The 22,317-nt window shown below is 55.1% G+C and overlaps 2 protein-coding genes across 6 annotated transcripts in view; one reads left to right on the forward strand and one right to left on the reverse strand.

The window, feature by feature from the left end:
- The first annotated feature begins 3,903 nt into the window (after positions 1–3,903).
- Positions 3,904–16,066, forward strand: CSRNP1 (cysteine and serine rich nuclear protein 1). 3 transcript variants are annotated; one of them, XM_079934041.1, is made up of 5 exons: positions 3,904–4,023; positions 10,421–10,672; positions 12,747–13,006; positions 13,515–13,829; positions 13,925–16,066. In XM_079934041.1, the coding sequence occupies exons 2-5, from the start codon at positions 10,459–10,461 to the stop codon at positions 14,903–14,905; spliced, it is 1,770 nt and encodes a 589-aa protein (XP_079790167.1). In that variant the 5' UTR covers positions 3,904–4,023; positions 10,421–10,458; the 3' UTR covers positions 14,906–16,066. The 3 variants fall into 3 exon arrangements, with proteins under 3 accessions (XP_079790167.1, XP_079790169.1, XP_079790168.1); XM_079934042.1 differs by lacking the exon at positions 3,904–4,023 and adding an exon at positions 9,363–9,559; XM_079934043.1 differs by lacking the exon at positions 10,421–10,672 and having other exon boundaries at positions 3,910–4,023.
- Positions 16,067–18,078: 2,012 nt separating this feature from the next.
- Positions 18,079–22,317, reverse strand: part of TTC21A (tetratricopeptide repeat domain 21A) — a 30,383-nt gene continuing 26,144 nt past the window's right edge. For 2 of the 3 annotated variants that reach the window (XM_079933133.1, XM_079933131.1), the window contains 9 exons: positions 21,909–21,990; positions 20,993–21,143; positions 20,604–20,765; positions 20,266–20,446; positions 19,958–20,182; positions 19,384–19,504; positions 19,158–19,225; positions 18,990–19,072; positions 18,079–18,203 (listed from right to left, as the gene is read on the reverse strand). In XM_079933133.1, the coding sequence (XP_079789259.1) occupies positions 18,995–19,072; positions 19,158–19,225; positions 19,384–19,504; positions 19,958–20,182; positions 20,266–20,446; positions 20,604–20,765; positions 20,993–21,143; positions 21,909–21,990 (1,068 nt within the window). In that variant the 3' untranslated portion in view covers positions 18,079–18,203; positions 18,990–18,994. The remainder of the gene's footprint in view (positions 18,204–18,989; positions 19,073–19,157; positions 19,226–19,383; positions 19,505–19,957; positions 20,183–20,265; positions 20,447–20,603; positions 20,766–20,992; positions 21,144–21,908; positions 21,991–22,317) is intronic. The other variant, XM_079933132.1, reaches the window with a different exon arrangement.

Here is a 22,317-nt window from a genome sequence, read left to right on the forward strand (position 1 = left end):
CCTTTCACAGTTATGGCACTATGATTGTCATCCCCTCCTCCCCTCCTTTTATCAAGGTTAGACTTACATACAGTGACATAAACAAATCTTAAGAGTAGACCTTGAATTTTTACATATGTATATGCTTGTCCAAGCATTGTCCAGAATAAGATATAGAACATCTCCAGTACCCCAGAAGGCTCGTCACCCTTCCTAGTCAATACTCACAAAGGTAATATTATCTGTCACTGTGCTTTAGTTCTGCCTATTTTTAAACTTCATATAAATAAATGGAATCATAGTTATTCCTCTTTCGTGCTTGGTTTCTTTTACTCAACATAATGTTTTAAAGATTCATCCTTGTCATTATGTGAGGCAATTGTTCTTTTTCATTGCTGTGTAATATTTCATTGTAGGATAAATCGTAGTTGTTTTCAGTCACCTATTGGACATTTGCGTTGTTTCTAGTTTCAGGCTGTTATGAATAAAGCTGCCATAACATTCTTGTAAGTGTCTTTCGTGGACATAAGCACCTTTTTTTCTCTTGGGAATATACAGAGCAGTAGAATTATAAGATCATAGAGTCTGGCCTTAGTAGGTACTGCCAAATTATTTTCCAAACTGTATCAGTTTACCCTCCCAACAACAATGTATGATAAATCTGATGAATTCTCAATCCTGCTGCATTTAGTACTTAAAAAAAAGTCCTTTTAATTTTAATCTTTCGGATGGAAGTGCATCATTAATTTTTAATTTAAAAAATCTATTTAAAACTAGTAGTAATTTTTTATTTACCTAAAATTGGGTGGTCCATGGATGCTGAATGTTTGAGAAACTTGTGGGACTCTCCAAAGTATTCAAAAATTCCCTGAGGGTGTGTGGGTGTGTTTTTGCCTATGTATGTGCCATAGTCACAGATGGATGCTGCTCCAGACCCACCCTCCTTGCCTTGGAACAGACCCTTCATTTCCCTACCAACAGGAAGAGCTTACTTGTGATCCCAGAGGAAGATGTTTCTCATCACCAGCAACATCTGGGGAACATCTGGTGAGCCCATCCCAGGACAGGGAGATGCTTTTCTAGAGAAAACATATCACTTATTTGATTCTTTTTATTCTCCTATGTTTTCCCTTATTTTCTCCTTCTTTTCCTGCCTCCCAAACCCTGTCAACCATTGGCCTCCCTGCTCTAAGCCCCCTCTCCAGCCCTTGCCAACTCCCTGCTCTGGTCTCTGTCCTGTCTGGTTTCCCTCATACACAGCCCAGCAGGATGCAAACTGAGACAGCCTGAGAGACCCTCATTAACTAGTGCTCAACTCTACCCAGTTCCCTGATCAGCAGGCAGCATCTTCTAGAAACTAGCTCAAGGAATGTTGAAGGTAGTGGAGTTCTCTGGTCTAATGCCCCCATCTCACAAATTGGAAGACTTGAGAGAGAGAGACAGAGAGAGACTGAGACACACACACACACACACACACACACACACACAGAGAGAGAGAGAGAGAGAGAGAGAGAGAGAGAGAGAGAGAGAGAAAACTAGAACTCCACTGTAGGTCACAGAGACCTCCCTGTCTCCTGAGGACCTACCTAGAGGATTAGAGGCAGGAAGGAGGAGGCAGTGGAAGAAGTGATTCCTTGGGACCAGCAAGGTCTATCACCCAGCAGCCACAGGAGACAGTGCAGCTGAGTATTTGAGGGGGGTGGGAGTGGGTGGGTAGCCACCTGCCTCATAGCCCTAAGGGCTGAGTCACCTCTAGCAAAGGACACAGCTTTGTAGCCTTTCAACTCCCTCCAGAGATGTCTCAGCCACACCCAGGTCTTCAAGGTACCGGCTGTCTGCTGATGACCCTTCCATCCCCACTTCCAGCCCTGCCCTCTCCTTGAGCCCCAGCTCCCTGTACATGTTTACTGCATAGACAATTTATTCAATATGTTCTTAACGAGCGCGAAGGATAGTCAGACATGGTCCCTGCCCTCCCAGGGCTCACAGACAACTCACATGGAAATGCACAAGGAAACCATACAACTAAGTGGGTGCAAGGCAGGTGCAGGCTGGGGAGTAGCATCTTTGGAAGTTTAAATCAGGATGAGCAGGACACACCCCAAGAACTGACTGCTGGCAATCAGAGCTGGAGTGCAGTTATCAAGGGCGTGGGGTGGAAGTGCAGAGGTTAGGGTGGAAGAAACTTATGGAGGTACAGAACAGAATACCTCGTGTGTAAATTAAAACTAGGTTGTAGCAATGTTACAAGCACAATGTGCAAGTAAAAAGACGTGCACACATTAAAGACAAAATGGAGGAGCAGTGAAGTGAGTGGGGTGTGGGAGTTTGAAGAGGTGAGGTTGCAAAGGTGGGCGAGGACCTGATTATTCTGGCTTTGTAGGCCCCCACAGAGTTGAGACTTCATCCTGAGGGCACTGGTAAGTCACTGAAAGGTTACCTCCCCTCTGCAGGCCCCTCAGGTACACACATTCAAAGCATCCAGCAAGAACAGGGGCTGTAGCTTCCCCCAACCTGCATTCCTCCTAGGGTTCTTCCTTAGAAAGGTAAAGGGCAGGCAGACCCCTCCTGGCCCCCTCCACATACACACCTGTGGCTAGAGAGGCCCTTACCATCATCTCTACCCCAGATGCCATCCAGGCAGGACAGGTCACCCCCACCCGCCACCTGGAGTGAGGTAGAAGGGAATCCTGAGGGCTGGGCTAGTCACACACAGCGTTCTTCTAGGACAGTCAAAGAACCCAGAATGCAGCGGGAGCCAGAAGGGGGGAGGGTCAGGCTCCCACGAAGGCTCCCTGGAGGAGGCAGTGCAAGCTGAGACCTTAAAGGCGGTGGGATTCTGGTAAGCAGCGAGAGGGCAAGAAGGCGTTCCAGGCGAGAGGGACACCTGCAGGAAAGGTGTGAGGGTAGAAACGCTCAGGGCACGCGTGGTGGGTAGGATCTGACCAGCGCTTGGGAAGAGGGGAGGAGGGTGGGTTCCTGGGCCAGAACTCGCTGCCGGGGCATGCACACACTTTCCCCGGCGCAGTAATACTGGGAGAGTTGGCCCCTACCCAGGAAAGGCCTTGGCGGGAGCAGAGCGGGCAGTGGGCCATTTTAAGTGGCCAGGGTTTGGCTGAGAAGAAACCAGCCTTTTTTTTTTTTCTTCTTTTTTAAGAGAGGGATCGGGTGGCGGTGGGGATGGGGATAAGCTGGTTATAGGAACCCCTAGCTCAGGGCTTCTGCAGAGTCTCTGGCCCATGGGCAGAGGTGAAGGTCGGGACCAAGGATGACCTTGTCTCCCAACCCCCTATCTCTACTCCCATCCCCCACCCGTTTCATCCCCAGAGTATACTTTCCAGGCGATCTGGGGGTGAGGGGTAGGAAGGGGGCAGAGGAGGGAACGTTTGATGGGATTATAGTAAACTGCCTCGGGCTCGGTGGCGGTTAGGGCGTGTAGGAGGCCTGGGCTCTGTCACCGCCGGGTGGCCTGACGGACGCTCCGCGCTGCTCCGGGCCTCAGTGTACCGATCTGTAAACGGGGGCCGCGAGCAGAGGTGGGGATCTTCCCGACCTGCTCGGCCTGCCGGGAGTGTCAGAGACTCCAGGAACGCATGCGGGAGAGGACCCGGGGTAGGGCGGCGAAGGGGCGCGGGAGAGGCTGGGGGCCGAGAGCGCCCGCGGCGCTGGCGCGGGGTCAGAGTCCACTGGGAGGCCCGGGGCCGCTAAATTGGCTCGGGCCGGGAGGTGCGGTGCCTCCGGGGCAGGGGGGGGGCGGTGCCACGGGGCGGGGCTGGGCGGGGCGGCGGGCGGGAGGCCCGGCGTGCGTCAGCGCCGTGAGCCCCGGAGTTTTCCACTGACGAGGAGGGCGGAGCTGCGGGCGGGGCCGGGCGCAGCCAGTCTCCCGCCGCCGCCGCCGCTGCCGGACGCGCAGAGCGAGGGGCTGCTGGGCCGACGGCTGCCCACCGAGCTAGCGAGCGAGCGAGCGCGGGGTCGCAGCGCAGGGGGCGTTCCCGGCCAGGACGAGGGTCGCGGCGTTGCCCTTGACGAGCGTCCGGATCGCAGGTCAGCACCGTGGGCTCCGGGCCGGGCGACGGGACCTTGAGGAGGGGGTGTCCCGCACGGGACGCGCTGCTTCCCGGACCCTGCCGTTTGCCCCCCGCCACTTTGAGCGGGTGCCAGGGCGGGGACAGCCCGGCCCCGGACGGCGCGCCACGGCCGGAGTCCGGGTCGGGAAACCGGGAGGCGACAGTCTCAGGTTGTCCGCTCCCCCTCCCCGCCCCGCCGCCGGGACCCCAAGAGGTCCCGGCGCCCCGAGCGCGGGGCGGGTGGCTGCCCCGTGGTTGCGCGCTGGCGGCGGGCTGGCCACGGGCGCGCGTCCGCGGGTGAGTTCCCTTTTGACCCAGTTGCCTGAGAACTTTTCAGAAGTTCCTCGCGTGGCCGGAGCAGGTGACATTTGTCGCCTTCCTCCTCGGGCTCCACCCGGGGGCGGGTGCCGGGGCTGCGGCGAGTGCCCGGCGTCAGTCAGGGAGGGAGTGGAGGGGTGAGAGTGGAGTGAGACTCCGTGAGTCACGGACCCCGGGAGGGAGGGAGGAGGAGGGATTGTGTCGTACGCTCACCTGTTTGTCAGTCACCGTCACACGCAGAGGCCACCGCTGTGAGTCATGGGTGCAGCTACACCGGCCACCCGCGGGCACATGTAGGCTTCCCCCACGCACGGCTCCCTCCCCAGCACGTACTTCCTACAGGTCCTCAGTTTCCCCTCCCGGGGGCCCTTACACCGGCACGGCACTGTTGAGATGCCCACACTACAGCAGCCGTCACACACTTAGTCACTCCTGCTCCCTGGCACAGTCACACACAGCCCACACTCCTGACACAAGGGGGTCCCTCCCGGGCTCCACTGCCCACTCGACACCTCCACTCAGATGTCTCACAGTCCTCTAGAGCGGAACTCATAGCTTACCCCCAAATCCTCATCATCGCTGCCTTCTTTGGTCCCCACCTCCAGAGGTCACCGGGTTCCCTTCCCCTTTCTCCTAAGCCTTTGGCCTGTCATCTCTCACCTAGCTCTGGCAGCTTGGTCCAACCGGTCACACCCCCTTCTGTCCCTTGCTGAGCCATCTTTTTAAAATGCAAATCTGGTATTGTCACTCCCTACTTCAACCCTTCTGTGGCTTCCTGTGCCCTCAGGCTAAAGCCTGCCCTGTCAGCCCTGGCTCCCTGGCTCCTGAAGCCCCCTCCCAGGCCGTCCCTTCCCCCTCATCTCTCTGCCTCTTTCTCTTCAAGTCCCTCCCGCTTCCTGTGCTCCCCTCTCTCTCTGGAGCTTTTCCTACATCCCATCCTTTACTCCAAGAGATCTGTCTTCACCCCCAGCTGTACCCCTCCCACCCTCCATCCTACCACCCAGCACGGTTTGTAACTCATTATACTCCTCCCCACTAAACTCAAAACTTCAAGGGGGCAGCACTGGTCTGTGTCTTGCTCCCTGTATGCCCAGGTGTGTGACACAGTGCTTGGCATGTCTTAGGCGCTCCATAAATATTTGTTGAAGGAATGAATGAATGAGAGTGAAGGGGGCCTTGCTTAGGTGGAAGAAGCAGTCTCTGTCAGGTGCAGTTTCCTTTCTGCAGGAGCAATTGCCTCAGGTAGCCAGCAAACGTTTGGCACCTCCCCAGTGCCAGGCCCTGGAGGCCAAGGCTGAGGAACTGTCCCCTCACCCGGGGATCACTTTTGGAGGGATGGATGGGGGAGGGGTGTGCCAAGGCTCCCTGCCTGCCCTCTCTGGGCTGCCTTGGCTGCCTTTCTAGCCAGTCCCCATGGGGGCCTGAGGTGCTCAGAGGTGCTCTCTCCTTCTGCCAGTAAGTAGTTCCTGAGGATCCGAGGTCATCTGACCCCAGGTACTGGGGGGAGCTGGCCTGGCCTGGCCAAGGCCTGGGGCTCTGAGGTTAAAGAACATTCTTCAGATTCCTGAAGGAGGGTGGAGGCAGCTGAAGGTTCCCCCTTCTCAATACCAGCTCTCACTGGGGGCCAGGGCATTGGGACAGCTGTGGTCGAAGAGGAGTTGGTGTGACTTTTCAGAGGCCTGGGGATTCCTGCCCCCAAACAGCCTTTGTTTGCCTGGTATCCAGGGTGAGGTGGCCTTCCCTTGGCTCACATGGTGTGGCCTGAGTGTGTAGATAGTTGTGGCTAGTAGGGTGGGGAGGCGCCCCTCCTCCTCCTGGGCTGTCAGCTTCTGTGGGTGGTGACGGCAGGACGGCCTGATTCTCAGGGCCCAGGCAGATCCCGGAAGAAGCCTGGTTCTCTTCGATTCAGGGCCTGTCTCCGGGGCTCCTTGGGGGTGTGGTATTTCTGTCTGAGCAGGCTCCTGGGAATTGCTTTTCCTTCCTCCAGGACCCTCGGAGGGGGCTGTGCTCACCCTGGGAACCGTGCCACGGTCAGGATCTTGATTCCTGGGTAGCTGCTGAGGGCCCCTCCCCCACCCTCTGACTCACTGTCTGACACTTTTCTTGGACTCTTTCACTATCTTTCATTCCTTTTCTGACTTGGCCTCTCCTGTCTCTGGCTGAGTCTTTTTGTCTCATCTGCCTCTGCCTCTCTCAGCCTCTGGATCCCTAGGTCGGGCGGCGGAGCACAAGAGCCAGGGGCTCTTCCTCCTCCCCAGTGTCAGGGAGGAGATGATTTCCCATTTCCAGGTCTGCAGATTTTGCTGGGTGCTCATCATTAGAACCTGCACCACGGGCTGTAGCTTTCCTGTGTCCCCGTTTCCCTGTCTGCAGCCTTGGAGTTTATAACCCCCTCACCTTAAGCTCCCAGTCTGTAGACATCCCTGAGGCAGAGCCAGGGTGTCTGGCTTGAACCTGCTTCCTTAACACTCCTTCTATTTGTTTACTCTTGGGGAACCTCCTGAGATGCCTGTGTTGGCACCTGCCTGCAGCCTGAGCTTCCTTTTCCTGCTCTCAGAGCTACCCCCTTCTGGGTGCTATTCTTGCTCAAACCCTCAGGCACAGGTTGGGGGATGGGCACGTCCTCCCCTCCAACTAACTGTGACAGGAGCAGGAGGAGGGCACACTGACCAGCGGGCCCCCGTGACCTCATGTGCCTAAATTGTTTCTCTGTGTATACCTGATCTGCAGCGTCAGCTGCCTACCTCTGATGGTCCTCAGGAGGCTTCTCTGTGCCAGACTCTATTCCAGGCACAGGCACAGTGCCGATCAGGCCGAGAGGCCTTCAGCCTGGCATGAGGGAGATGAGCAGTGAGGCCATTGCAGGAAGGGGCCGTAAGGGCTGCGATGGGGGAATCCCAGAGCCCGCGGGAGCCCAGAGAGTCATGTAGTGGGGAGGAGTGAGGGTTTCAGGGAGGCCTTCTTGGAGATGACTTCTAAAGGGGAGTGAGGCTGGGTTCCAGCTTGTGCAAAGGCCAGGAGGTGAGCAGGTCATGGCCATTTGGGCAACTGCAAGTTCAGCTGGAGTATAAAGTGAGGGGGCTGGGGAGAGTCTTGCATGATGAATCTGGAGGGGAGGCAGCAGCCAGGCCTTTATCAGCCTCTTTGTGGACTTGTGGAATTGTGGACTTGATCCTAAGGGCTCCCCTTAGGGAATGATTTTCTGCATGGGGGTGGCAGTAGATAAACACGCGGTTTAATAAGATCACTCTAGCTGTAGGGTAAAGAGTGGCTGCGGGCAGAGGGCAGAAACAGAGGCAGGGGACATGGGTAGTAGCAGTGGAACAGAGACATAGGGGTAACAGACTTACAGAATTGAAGGTGACATACGTAAAATGCACAAAGTATATGAATCTTATGTGTACAGTGAGATGTTTTAGACACTCATGGAACCACCACCCAGATCAACATAGAATATTTCTAGACACCCCTCACCCCCGCCCCCCCCCCCCCCGGGAAAATTCCCTCATGACTGTCCCCAGTGCATGCCCTTCCCACTTGCTGGATAACCACGATTCTGAACTGTATCATCACTGATTGGGTTTATCATCACTGATTGGGTTTGCCTTTTCTTGAACTTCATTCACATGTAATCTTGTGTCTGGCTTCCGTCACTCAACATGATATCAGTGAGATCCATCTGTATTGTGTGTATCCAGGAGCTCTTTCTTTTTTTCTCAGTGTAGAATGACACATTCACCAAGCATTTACCACTGTTCTAAGAACCTGGCATGTAATGATTCACATAAACTTCCCATCCCTGTGAGGTTGTAAGACAAAGAATTGAAGACACAGAGAAGTTAAGGAACTTGCCCAGGGTCACCCAGCCAACTGATAGCCAAGACAGGGTTCGAATGTAAGCAGTCTGGTTCTGGAGCCAAGGTTTTCTTAACACTATGCTGGGTGGCCTCCGTGATACCTACCAAGTCTGTGCCTGGCCTTGTGTGGCTTAAATGAGCTAATGTGTACTTCCAGGACTGGGTGACTGGATGTGGATGGAGGGAGACAGGAAGGAGTTGAGGATGACTGCAGGTTTCTGGCTTGAGTAAGTGGGTGGGTGGCAGTGCTGTTACTAAGATAGGGAACACAGGAAGAGGAACAGATGGCATGGGGGGTGGGGAGCAGAGACAAGGGGTTCGATTTGGGGCCTGCAGAATTTTGTTTCTAAGGGATGGCCAGGCAGAGAGACCAAGTGAGCCTTTGGTTCGGGGGAATCTCAGGCTTAGGTGTGTGATTAGGACAGCATTCAGCACCCTGTAGACAGCATCTGGAGTTTGGGAAAGGATGGGGTCTCCCAACAGGATTGTGGTGGGGACAAGATGCGTGGGTTGTGGTTTGTCCTTGTGTGTTTCTGTGTCTGGGTGCCTCTGTGCTCTGTCTGCTTGTGTAAATGTGTGTGTATGCCTGCCTCTGGGCCATGAGTTCCCGCATCTCCTGTGAGAGCCTTCAGGTCAGCTGAGAGCTGGGTTGTGTTTGTTTGTGGTTTGACCCTGGGGGGTGGGGGCTGGTGCCAAGCCTGAGAAACTGTTTGCTGAGAAGCCCCCGGAAACACCTGTGCGTCCTCCTTCCTTGGGACCGTTGTTGTTGGAGGGTTGGCAAGTCGGGGAGCTTCTCTTGCTGCTCATGTGCCTGTGGGGAGAGGCTGTCCCTGGGATGAATTTCATCTAGCAAGTCGGTTGACGGCATAGTGCCTGGGTCTGGGATCCACAGACTTTGTGGAAGGCTAGGCAAACGGGGATAGGGGTGTTTAGAAAGGACACCTGAGTAGGGGAGATCGCCAGCCTTCTGGTTGGTTTTTCCTGTTCACTCTCATTTCCTGTGATGGCAGTGGGGGAGGGGCTCCCCAGCACTGGGGCCTCTGCATCGTTTCCCCTTCCTCCTGGTGAGAGGCACAGAGAGACAAGGTAGCTGGGCTCAGCCCTAAGGGCCGAGTCCTTTGGGGATTCCCAAGCAGTGGAAGGGGTTGTTATTTGCTGCAGCATTTAAGGGAAGGAGCCCCAAGTGCCCCCCACTCGGTTGAGGCCAGCCAAGCTGTGGGAATCTCTGGTTGCACTCCTGTGGAGGGCTGAGACCCTTAAAGGGGAGACACAGCGAGCAGTGTATCCTGGGGTGCTCCAAGTCACCCAGCTACGGACGGGAGAGCGTCGTCTTGGCCGGTCAGTTTTACTAGAAGAGGGTTTTTTTTTTTTTTAAGGGGAGAAAAGAATTTCCCTAGGAAGTTATTTCAAACAAACAGGGTTAGATATTGGAGTGGAAGGCAAGATGAAGGTGAATTTTGAAGATCAAATAGGAGATGCTAAAGAGACACAAAGTCCAGGTGGCTCTGGCCCCAGTCAGGCCTGGAGACCTGGGACTTCTCTTGTGGGCGGGGGTTTCTAAGGGAGAGTCCGAGCAGCTCCATCACAGGGAAGTTGGACGCTGGAAATCGGGGCTGGTGTCAAAGCCACGCTGTTCCCTGAGTCCTGGTCAGCCTGGCCCCTAACGAGGGCCCGTTGCTGGGGTGTGCGGGTGGCGTGTCTGTGGGTGTGCTAGGGGCAGGAGGAGGGGGAGGAAGAGCCACTGTACGAGGGCCGTGCAGGCTGTCGGCGTGCGCCCAGCCTCACACACACAAAGGCACACAGATGCAGCTGTGTGAATCACCCAGCCAGTGAGTCAGCCCCAGGATTCCTGCCGGGGAATGAGCGTGGCCAGGCTGAGGTCTGTCGGTCCATCTGTCGGTCTGGCGTGTGCGTGCATGTAGGTGGGTTACAGGAGGTAGAGGGGAAGGTGCCCGGTGCTGTCCCAGGAGGGCTTTGGGGCAGAGGTGGCGGGAGTCTGTAAGGGCCAAGACGAGGGTTTGGATCTCAGTGCTCCGTCTGGTGCAAAGAAGCCAACTAGAGATGTGGCCCTGGCACGTAGGGCTCCTTGGGGAGGGCCTGGGTTGCCTTGGAGGGTGGGTGGGAGAGGTGATGACCAGGGCTGGGTGCCCACCTCCGCCCTCAGGCCTGCCATCTAGAGCTTTCCCCTTCCTGTTCCAGGCTGTCTGTGCCCAGACCCCAGAGTACCCCTCACCACCATGACTGGGCTGCTGAAGAGGAAGTTCGACCAGCTGGATGAGGACTCCTCCTCACTCTGCTCGTCCTCCTCCTCTTTGTCCTCCTCGGGCCGCCACTCTCCCTCCTGCTCCCCGAGCTCTTCGGCCTCCCCGTCTTGGGACTCAGATGAGGAAGGCCCCTGGGATCAGATGCCCTTGCCTGACCGCAACTTCTGTGGCCCCCGAAGTTTCACCCGTGAGTCCCTTCACCCTGGGAACGCATTACACCCCTCTTTCCTTCCTGAAGATGAAATTGGGGGGCCCTGATGAAGTCGTTCTGGCCTCTGGAGGTCGTGTCCCCATGGCTTTAGCTTCCCTACTTGACTCCCCACCTCATCCACTTCCTGTCCTACAGGGGTCACTCGGGAATGCCCCCTGTCCAGAGGCACTTGGGTCCAGCTGCATTCACCTTTAACCTTGGGACTCTCCAGCTTATAAGTCATCATGTTCAGGGCAGGGCTCCTCAGTGGCCCTGGGGCCTTCCCGCCCAGCTCTGTCCCTCAGTTCCTGTTTTGTTTCTCCAGCTGGCTCCCTATCCTCTACCAGCTGAACTGCCCGAGTCCCACACCCCACGCTTCTGTGCTGAGGGGCCTGTCAGGCCGGTCCCTCGCCTAGCAAAACGCTGTTTGGCTTTGCCTGAACGCAGTGAAAAGGTTTTTTCCCAGTTACTTTTTCAAGCTTGCGTAAGTCTGATTCCAAACTGACAAAGATGGCCCTAGAGCAGTGTTTCTCAACCTTATTTTTCATTATTGCACCCCAAACCCCAAGGAGCCCACTGAGACATTTTCTCCCTGATCCTCCCCACCATGATGTCTTAATACCACAGATATGTCTATTTATGTACTATATGCATATCTGTACATTATACATGAGAAAGTATAATTTTTACCAGATAGAATCTAACAGTACATTAACTGACTAAACTACTATGGGTTTACTTTGGAAATACAAGGGTGGTTTAATACTATAAAATCTAATCAATATAGTTTACCAAATGACTATGTCAGAGGAGGAAAAATATAAGAGCCGCTGTAGATACTGAAAGAATATTTGATAACATGTAATATTCCTTCCAGATAAGACCCTCTGTATGATAAGAATAAGTAAATTCTACCTTAAATGATAAAAAAATATATGTCTCAACCTAAAACCTGGCATTACAATTAATGAGGAAATACTGGAAGCAGTCCCACTTAGTCAGGAACAAGATGAGGACACTGTCTGTCACCACTGTTAGTTGACATTGTTCAGGAAGTGCTAGACAATTCAGTTAGCAAAGAGAATGAGAAATATACTGGATTGGGACAGGCAAAATTGCCATGATTTGCAGGTGTTCGACTACATGATAAACTCAAGAATATGTATACAGAAAACCTATTAGAAGGGAATTCCCTCAGGTAGCTGGGTACAAAATTAATATATTAAGTTTAAATATATGGAATTGCTAAGATTTGATTATTTCATGGTAACTTCTTATGGTTCAACCTAATAAAAATCAATAATATACCAATATATATATTGAATATGCCAATACATAGCTTACTAATCAACATACTTAATAACTTATAAAGGGTAGACCTTTCTAAGCTTGTTGCAAAATACAGAAGCTATAAAGGAAGAGCTCAATATACTTTTGATTATATAAACCTTAGAAATTATTTTGTAAAAGCCCGCAAGCAAAAATAAAGGACTAGCAGAAACTAACAAAACATTGTAAAGCAACTATACTCCAATAAAGATGTTAAAAAAAAGGACTAAAATATTTGCACAGATAGGTTAGATGATTAATGTCTAATATTGAGTATATATAAAAAGCTCCTACAAATAAATTTTTTAAGAACTATAGAGGGACTTCCCTGGTGGCCCAGTGGTTAAGACTCCGTGCTTCCACTGCAGGGGGCACGGGTTCCATCCCTGGTCAGGAAACTAAGATCCCGCATGCCGCATGGCACTCACCGCCCCCCCACTGGAAAAAAAAAAAAAAAAAGAACTATAGAAAACTGTGCAGGGGAACTGTAAATGGCTACTAAAGATGGGAAAGATATTTACTGCTCTCATTTGGACTGGTAAATAACAATGAGCCAGTGTTGACATAGGGTGATGTTGCATTTTACCAGCTCCAGTCTCCGCCAGGCTGGCTCCTAGGCTCAGATCCATGTCTTTTTTGGGGTGTGAGGGGTGTGAGGAGAGAGGGTTCAGCATCACCTCCTGGGGGTTAGGCCCTGCCTCACAGAGAACTAATGCCCGCCCCTCCCCTGCCTGCCTTCCAGCCCTGTCCATCCTGAAGCGGACCCCTCGGAAGCGCCCAGGCCGGGTAGCCTTCGATGGCATCACTGTCTTCTACTTCCCTCGGTGCCAGGGCTTCACCAGTGTGCCCAGCCGCGGCGGCTGCACCCTGGGTATGGCCTCCCGCCACAGTGCCTACCGCCGCTTCTCCCTGGCCGAGTTTACGCAGGAGCAAGCCCGGGCACGGCAAGAGAAGCTGCGCCTACGCTTGAAGGAGGAGAAGCTGGAGGCACTGAGATGGAAGGTGGGGAGACCCTCTGCATGGCCCTCGCCCTAGGAGTTGCTCTGAAGTCCTAGCCTTGGGGGGACAGGTGTCAGGGTGGATGCCGATTTGCTTGTTGTGTTTGTGGGAGGCCTGTGGGGCTGTGATTGGCCTGATCAGGGTTTGCTGCCAAATTATCTGCAGGCAGATAGATGGGTATAGAAGGTCTCCTGTTTGCTGCAGGGCTAGGGACGTGGTGCCTGAATATGCCTGACCTCACTGGGAAGGGGGAGTGGATGGGACACCGGGGGTCGGTGTATCTGTCTGGGGGAGGGGGTTCGTCCACGGACTGGGGAATAACATGAATACGAAACCTGTTTGCAAACGCCCTAAGGGTGTTTGCTTGGCTGTTCCATTCACTATGGCATCCACAGTGCCCAGCCCAGAGAGAGTAAGCACGTGGCAGGGGGGTATTTATCAAGTGACCGATGCTGCCAGAAACTGCATCCGTGTCTGCCTCTCACGTCCCTCCTCTCTTCTCTGGACACAGCTTTCGGAGGCCGGGATACCCAAGACGGAGGCCAGCCTGCCGCTTACAGTGGACACCATAGATGATGCCTCTGTGGAGGAGGATTTGGCAGTGGCCGTGGCAGGTGGCCAGTTGGAGGAAATGACCTTCCTCCAGCCCTACCCAGCCCGGAAGCGGCGGGCTCTGCTGCGGGCCTCGGGCGTGCGGAGGATCGATCGTGAGGAGAAGCGAGAGCTGCAGGCCCTGCGCCAGTCCCGGGAGGACTGTGGCTGTCGCTGTGACAGGGTCTGTGACCCTGAGACCTGCAGCTGTAGCCTGGCGGGCATCAAGTGCCAGGTACGGGAGCCAGGCGGGGCTGGGAAGGTGAGCCTGAGTCAGGGCCTTCTCCGGGCTCCGCCGGATCCTCACCTGCACCTCTGCTTTCTTTGCAGATGGACCACACAGCGTTCCCCTGTGGTTGCTGCAGAGAGGGCTGTGAGAACCCTAAGGGCCGTGTGGAATTTAATCAGGCGCGAGTTCAGACCCATTTCATTCACACGCTCACCCGCCTGCAGCTGGAGCAGGGGGCCGAGAGCCTTGGGGAGCTGGAGGCCCCGGCCCAGGGTGCCGCATTCAGCCCCAGCGAGCAGGTCCTGGCCCCCACGTTCCCACTGGCCAAGCCCCCCGTGAGCAGCGAGCTGGGAGACAACAGCTGCAGCAGCGACATGACCGATTCGTCCACAGCATCGAGCAGCAGCGAGGCACCCAGTGGCTCTGCCCACCCGGCCCTGCCCGGCCCCGGCTTCCAGCCCGGAGTGGACGATGACAGCCTGGCTCGGATCCTGAGCTTCAGTGACTCTGACCTGGGTGGAGAGGGGGAGGAGGAGGAGGAAGGGGGTGTGGGCAGCCTGGACAACCTCAGCTGCTTCCACCCAGCTGACATCTTTGGTACCGGTGACCCCACTGGCCTGGCCAGCTGGACCCACAGCTATTCCAGCTCCAGCCTCGCGTCAGGCATCCTGGATGAAAACGCCAACCTGGATGCCAGCTGCCTCCTCAATAGTGGCCTTGAAAGCTTGGGGGAAGGCAGCCTCCCCGGCCCCCCGGTGCCAGCCATCACGGATGCCGGCCAGAGCAGCTCAGTGGACCTGAGCTTGTCCTCCTGTGACTCCTTCAAGCTGCTCCAGGCCCTGCCAGACTACAGTCTGGGGCCCCACTACACCTCCCAAAAGGTGTCTGATAGCCTGGACAACCTCGAGGCGGCCCACTTTGCCCTGCCTGCCTTTTCTCCCCCTGGGGACGCCAGCACGTGCTTCCTGGAGTCCATCATGGGCTTGTCTGAGCCAGCCGCCGAGGCCCTGGCTCCTTTCATGGACGGCCAGTTGTTTGAGGACACTGCCCCAGCGTCGCTGGTGGAGCCTGTGTCTGTGTGAGGGTTAGGGTGCCCTTTCCCGGCCCCAAGAGCCCTGTTGCTGCTTCGTTGTAATTGGGGGCTCCCTGAGGTCTGCCTGTATGTAACGGTCTCCCATTGGCTGGCTCCCATGTGGGCACTCCTAATTTTCATGCAACACTCTGGATTTATTTATTTATTTTTGTAACCTTCTGTGCTGAAGCGGGACGGGGGGGCACTTCCCCTTTCAGCCGCCTGGTCCCCCATATGCCCGCACCCTCTCTTCCACTTCCATGGCCGTGCCAGGAGCAGGAAGAAATGTGGCTCCCCTGGAGCTTTGCAGACTCCTTTTCGGTCTTGTATGATGTTCCTAAGCCCAAAGACAGCCACACAGGGCTGAAATCAGCCACTTCTTAAGGCTTCTTCTGCCACCCTGAGCCCTAGACTCATGGGTGGCTGAATCCTCTGGACTGTGAAGACTATAATTTATTTCCATAATTTATTTGGAGACTAGGTGGCTGGCAGGCAATGCTAGGGTTGGGGTGGGGCACAGACCCCTGCGAGTCCCTTTACCTTTTAGTCCTGCAGCCCTGCCCTTGCCGGGGCTTTGCTGTAGACCAGGCATGGATTTGAGCCCTCTGTCTAATGTGGCAGCTGCCCTGCTCCGGCTGGCTGAGCAAGCCGGAGCTGGCCTGGGACAGCATCTGGGCAGGGGGAGGGGCTGGGCTGACCAACCGTGACCAAAACCCTCTTCTGCCCCACGCAGCCCCCTCTCCTTCCTGTCCTCTGCCCCATCTTCCCCCTCCCCAAAGGCTGCAGCTTTTATTCCAAGCCCATCAATGTAGAAGAGGGAAGCAGGAGGCCCAGAGAGGGCAAGGGGCTGCCCCAGGGCCTGTAGCACGCCCCTGACCACTCAGGGCTTTCCAGGCACGCACTCCAGCCTGGTCCACCTGCCTGTACCCTAAGGCCAGTTGGCCAGGGGCGAGGGGTGGCTCCTTATGGCTTTCATGCCCTTTGTTTGCAGATGTTGAATTTCGCATCATAGTTTCTATATTGTCCCTGAGTATTAGAACTGTAATTTATTCATTTTTCTGTGTCTGTGCCAAGAAGCCCAGGCTCTGGGCCTGCCCTCTTGCCTAGGAGGCCTTGCCAGCCTGCGAGCTTGTGGGAACACCTTGTACCTGAGCTTACAGGTACCAATAAAGAGGCTCTATTTTTCAGTGTGGTCTGTGTTTGTGGATCTGGGAGCACATTTGTGGGAGCACACAGGTACACCCTCAGGTGGCAGGGAGGAGGGAGGGGGAGGGGGAGGCAGGCCCTCCTGGGCAGTATGGACGTTGAGGCTGTGTTGGGGATAGAAGTGGGGGACACTGGGCCTCTTTCCATGCCAGCCAGTCAACTCAGAGACAGGAAGCCAGTGAGAAGAGGCTGGCCGGGCCGATGGAGCAGTTTTCCCCTTGGATGAAGCCATCTCCAGTGGTCACCTGGATGGTGGTGGGGAGCAGCAGGGCAGTCTTCTGGGACAGGGCTGTCTGTGTGGGATGGGTGTGGGCTTACTTCTTCCCACTCACCCGTACTGAGCTGGGGCCTGGCCTCGAGGGTGAAGCGGGCAGTGGGATATGGCTGGTGCAGGCCTTACGTGGGACTGAGTGGCTGAGGTCCTTGGGGACCTGAGCACCAGAAGCTGCAGAACCTCATCCATCTGCACCAGCCAGACCTGTCTGACCTGTCCCTGGCAGCTTGGGCCAAAGGCCAGAAGAGCAGGCTGCACCCTGCCCCAGGAGGCCCCAGTCTGGGGGCCTGAGGAGCAAGGTTGACCTCCCCTCTAGGAATAATAATGATTTATACAAACGCTAGGAGGGGTCACCAAAAAGACCTGACTTGGGTCTCCCTTTTCTTGCTCTAATTCTCTGCCTATGCTGGGAACCCCTTATTCCTCTCTATGGCTTACTGGTTAAGAGCACAGACCCAGAGTCCCAGGGTTCGAATCCCAGCTCTTATACTAACTAGTGAGGTGACTTATGCAAATTACTTCCCCTCTCTGTGCCTGGTGTCCCCCGTATTGTCCAAATAATAACACTGCTTACCTCACAAGCTTGCTCAGTTATACGCACCCAGTGCTCAGAGGAGTGCCTGGAACATGTAAGCCTCGGGTGCTCAGAGGAGTGCCTGGAACATGTAAGCCTCGGGTGCGTGTCTGACTTCCCATTCTGTTTTCATGTGTCTGCTCTATTTCTGTATGTTTTATCCTCTTTTTTTTGCCAGTTCTGTCACCCTTTAGGTATCTATCGCTTGCCTCAGGATATGTGTAGACATAGTCACGTAGTCATGTCGTCAGTCGAGTGGCCGTTAGAGAACTCATGGCTTGGAGTCTGGGCTATGGTGGGGCCACCTGTCCCTGGTACCAGCTTAGGCAGGGACAGCCAGGTCTTAGGCGTCTCAGGGTGGAGTATTCTGGTGCATCAAGTTGTCTCGTGGCCCCTCTCACTGATCCCTGGGAGCCCTATTGTAGAGATTGCTCCAGCACGCATGATCCAAAACCTGGGTCTCTCCAAGGGTCCTGGGGCTCTGCTCTGGCCAGCCTGGGGGTCTGGGTGGCAGCCCCCGACAGCTCCAATACTCTGGCTGGAAGCCCCTGCAGGCTCCTATCCCGTGGCCACAGCCCATGGCTGGACTGAGCCTACCCACTCCCCATCTAGGGCCCCAGGGTCACTTGGGTTTTTTTCTCAACATAATCCACCCCAAGAAACTAGGTTGTAAAGCAGATCATAATAAAGGCAGCTGGCTTCCCATAGGAAGGATGGTGGTAACCTGGGGAAAACATTCCAGATCACTGACTCATACCAAAAGGCCATGCACAAGATCAGCAATATGTTATAAAGACAAGGCTTGCAGCCATCAGGGATGACTTAGGCTGTTCTAGAAGGGACGTTTACCCGTTCACTATTCCCAAACCTTAGTCACTGGACAACTTATCTTGAAAACTTTGCCATATCTGCATTCTACTCATACTAAGTATTTTACTTTATATCAATTATATCAATATGCTTAAAAGTTAGAACCATTCTACGTAACAGCACCCGCAAATTCATGAGTTTGTTGTACTATTTTTTCTATAAGGATGATACTTAAACACATAGTTATTAAACTTTCAAATGTTTGCTGTGTATCATTAGCAGGGATTTGTACCATGATTTGGGAACACAGAGATCTAGTCTAATTTCCTGCCACAGATGGGGACACATACCCAGAGGGGAAGGTCACACAGGGAGATTCTAGGCCTCCTGACTCCCGGTTCAGAGTTCCTTCCCCTGAGGTCAGACTGGCCCATTACTGCCATCCTGCAAAACAGGAAGAGAGGTATTGGGAGCACACCAAAGGTGACCTCTGTCACCCTCTTGCCAGTTACAATTAACACTATTCATCTACACAGGGACCCCTGCTTTTGTCCCCTGAGGTGTTAAAAGGGTTCCTCGAGGATGAATTAGTTGGTCACTGTCTTTTACTAAAGATGAAGTAGGAGCTAGTTTTACTTGGGATGTATTTTCCTGCCAGAGGCAAGAGTAATCAGGGTTTGTCCCAAACTGGTAAGGACCAGCAGACGCCGGCTGAAGACTTGGGGAGGGGGAGGCAGAATGCATGGACAGAGTGGGCCTGTTTGGGCCCCTGCCAGGGAGGACGCAGCGGGCAGCTTGGCAGAGAGGAGCAGTTGCTTCTCTAATCCAGGATTCTGGGGACCAGACAGGAGAAGAGAGGCTTGTACGGGCAAACATAAAAGTATTAAAATAGCTGTAGGGTATTTTTTAAACCACCTCTTTGCTCCCCTTTGGCCTCTGACAGTCTGGGATAAAAGCGGAGCCCATTAGAAGTTGCCCAGTGAGCTCAGTGGAAGCTAAGCTGGTTGATAACTTTCTTCCCCAGAGCAAAATTGCTTCTTGTGCCTTAAAAACATAAAGCTTTGGGACGTCCCTTAGACCAGATTAGGCATGATTCAAATAAGCCACACACAATATAGAAATGGGAAGAATATGTCATTTTCTGACTCTCTTCTCCACTGACCCACTTCCCACCCCCTCCATGAAACTTCTGTAGGTTGATAGTTTCCACCCACCCTGGCTCCCACTGACCACAGCTAGGGCCTCAGAGACCCTTGGGCCTTTTGCAAAATTTCTTCTCTGATTCTGGGGTAGTTGGGGTGCTCCTTGAGGACCTGGGACCGAGAGAGAAAGGGTGTGAAGCACCAGGCAGGGCTCCCCGCCACTGCAGCAAGCCCCCCACCACTGTCGGGGGCTTACATCGTGGCAGACTTCGATGGCCTCCACGAATCTCTTGTCCTTCAAGTAGTTGAAAGCGAGTTTGAAGCCTATCCAGGAGCAGGGAGAATGCAGACAATGGGTGGCAGTCCGACGACCTGAGAACCCCTCCGATTCCCACAACAGCCAGAACATAGGCCTTGTGTTGCAGGGTGAGTTTGTTGGTCCTCCGGCCCAGCACCCACGCACGCCTGCCTGGCTGCCTTACCGCTGGCAGGGTTGGCATGATGGCTATACTTCCAGGCCAGCTCATAGTTGGTGGCTGCGTCCTTGTACGACTGTTCTCTCTCCATGATGAAGCCCATGTACTCGTAGGCCTTGCAGCAGGACTGAAGGGAAAGCCACATCCCATCCCGGTTGGGGCAAGGGATGGGCGGTGGGTGCATTCACCCAAACCACTCAGGGACTCCAGCAGCACCGCCCACCTTGGCGAGGGGTGAACTGTGTACCCTCTTCTCAGCTGTGCCCACTCTGACAGGACGCCTTCCTCCGCAGCCCTCCTGCCCTGACCTGCAAATGCCCCTCCCGGCCCCACCAAACCCTCCCTGCACGCTGCCCCTCGACCTCATGAACCCTTCCCATCTCTCCTCCCCATTCCACGTTCCCCCCTCCCAGACACTGTGCGCCTCCTCTTGCCTTGCTCCGTGTTCCCATCCTGCTCTGTGGTCCACAGGAACCCTCTTGTCCCGCCTCTTCTCATCTCCTTCCTACCCCCGCATCTCTGCCCCCAAAGCCCATGTGCCCCTCCCCCGACCCCGCCCCGACAGCCATGCGCGCCTTGCCTTGTTGTACTGCATGCAGCGCCGCAGCAGCTCCGAGGCCAGGTCGAACTTGCCGCCCTGGCAGTAGATGTCGGCCAGCAGGAGCCAGCTCTTCTCCAGGTCCTCGGCCTCGGCCAGCGTCCATGGGGCCTTGGCCAGACGCTTCAGCTGCGTGCGTGCTTTGGGGACCTGCTTCAGCAGCGAGTAGGCCTGTGCCATGGCCAGCAGGGCGGGAATGCTGTCCTTCTGTGAGGGTGGGAAGCAGTGTTGCCTCGCCCCGCCCTTGGCATCCCCCCACCGCCTGTCCACCCAGTGGGCAGCTGGTGCACCTCGGCCTGGGCCATCTCAGTGAAGGTGCCCAGCGCCGCCTCCACGTTAGCCTTCTCCCTGGTGGCCAGCAGGCACAGGCTCTGCAGCAGCCGCAGCTGGGTCTGGCCCCAGGCCGAGTGTGGGTAGAACTCCCGCAGCAGCTTCTCAGCAGTGCGCACGCCGTGCTGCTCCAACTCCTTCCTGTCAGTGGAGCCGTGGGCATCGGATGCCAAGCCAGAGGGCAGAGGGCACTGGCCTGACAGCCTGGCCCTCACCTGGCCTTGACCCAGAGGCCGCGGGCTCTCTCTGCCTTCCCCCAGGTCCCACCCCTGCCCTTGCCGGCCAGCCCGGCCCTCACTTGCTCTCAGTCACCAGGTTCTCGAAAGCCTCTCCACCCACGATCTCATTGTCTGGGTTCAGACAGATTTGCACCATGTAGTAGATGGCGCTCTGGCCCCAAGTGCTGTCCTTGCGCGCTTTGTTTAGGAACTTCAGGGCTTCGTTGGGTTGCCCTATGTGCCTATAGTGGAGGAGAGAAACACCAAGAATCAGACAGGGAAACTGAGGCCCGAGGAGTACAGGGACACACAGGGGTCACTCTGTGAATCTGCACAATGCAGGGGCAGGATCGCTGGTCTCCCTGCTTCCTGATCTGGAAGCTGAATTTCTGCTTCCCTAGCAAACGCCAGCATGTCCGTTAGGGACAACCTCCTGCACATAACTGCCAACACACCCACCCCAACCCACCAGCAGTAGATGCCTCTGCAGTAGTTGAACCCTGGTTCTAAAGGCACCCGGCTGGACACCTTCTTGGCCAATTCAAAGAAGGCAGGGGCGTCCTCAAGTTTGCCACTTCTTCGTAGCAGATCGATTAGTTTGTTCAACACAGGAAAATTGTCTAAAACAAGAGAGCAGAAACCTTCAGGCTGTGATAACCAATAGCTGAATCAGGCAGGGAGAGGCAGGGAGGACCAGGAAACACTACCCGTCTGGGCTGAGCAGGGGCAACCCAGTGGCTCCAGTGTCTCCACTGAGACGCAATAAAGTAGGTACTCTTATTGTTCCCATTTACAGATGAGGAGACTGAGACACAAAGAAGTTAAGTAATCTGCCAAAGGTTACAAAGCTGGTAAACAGAGGACCAGGATTCAGACCTAGACAGTCTGGCTCCAGGACCCGAACTCCTAATAGCTGTGATTGCTGGGTGACTCTGGTGTGGGCCTGGCTGGGGCTCCACCCTGAGCCTCGTGTCTGGACCCTTCCCCAGCAAGAAGCAGTGGTTTTATGTTGCAGTGAGTGGGAATGGAGCTACACGTCAGGGGAGAATTTCTAGCTACCTCTAGGTGGCTGTGACCTCAAAAGGGGACTTATGTTGAGCCCCAGTGTCTGTGATTTGGGGATAGACAGGCTGTCTTGGGTCCAGTGCCAAGCACTGCCCTGCCTGAGACCAGGAACTGGCCCCTTGGACTCGGGAAGGGCCAGCACGTTCCACTGGGCCTTTATCAGTTTCCTGCCTCTCTGGGAACAATCAGAGAGGAGGGGGCTTCCTCTGCCCAGTCAGGAAGGAGGGGAGAGGGCCCACCCTTCTGGGGGGAGAGCAGCCCTCGCTTGGTGGGAACCGACACAGGCAGTCTCAGTGGGTAGGTTCGATGCAGGCAGTTACCTGGCGCTTTCTCCAGGACTTGGTGGTAGAGGTTGATGGCAGCTTCGTATTTCTGTTTTCTAAACATCAGGTCAGCCATCATCTATCAGAAAACACGCGATGCTGGGACAGCAGCTTGCATGGGCATGGTGGGGAGGCTGTCGTGGGAACGGGGTGGGTAAGGAGGGAAGGTAGGAGAGGATTTCCGAGGTAGCCTCTCTGGGCTCTGGGAGAAGCTGCCACGGGAGAAGCCGAGAAGGCGGGGCAGCCTGGGGTGGGGAGCGGAGGGCAAGGATGGAAGTAGGAAGGAAAGGCTGGAGGTAGACATGCGAGGAGCTAGGCCCTCCACCCCCATCTGAGAACTACCAGCTCCAGGCAGCGAGGTGGAATGGGGGCTCCCCACCTCTGCTGGGGCGGTCCTGAAGGTGGT

This window comes from Stenella coeruleoalba, assembly GCF_951394435.1.
Source record: "Stenella coeruleoalba genome assembly, chromosome: 10".
Taxonomy (NCBI): domain Eukaryota; kingdom Metazoa; phylum Chordata; class Mammalia; order Artiodactyla; family Delphinidae; genus Stenella; species Stenella coeruleoalba.

Coding starts and splice junctions, on each gene's coding strand:
- CSRNP1 (XM_079934041.1), top strand. CDS start 10,459: ATGACTGGGCTGCTGAAGAGGAAGTTCGACCAGCTGGATGAGGACTCC. Junction 10,673..12,746: donor TGGCCCCCGAAGTTTCACCC/GTGAGTCCCTTC, acceptor CCTGCCTTCCAG/CCCTGTCCATCCTGAAGCGG. Junction 13,007..13,514: donor TGGAGGCACTGAGATGGAAG/GTGGGGAGACCC, acceptor CTCTGGACACAG/CTTTCGGAGGCCGGGATACC.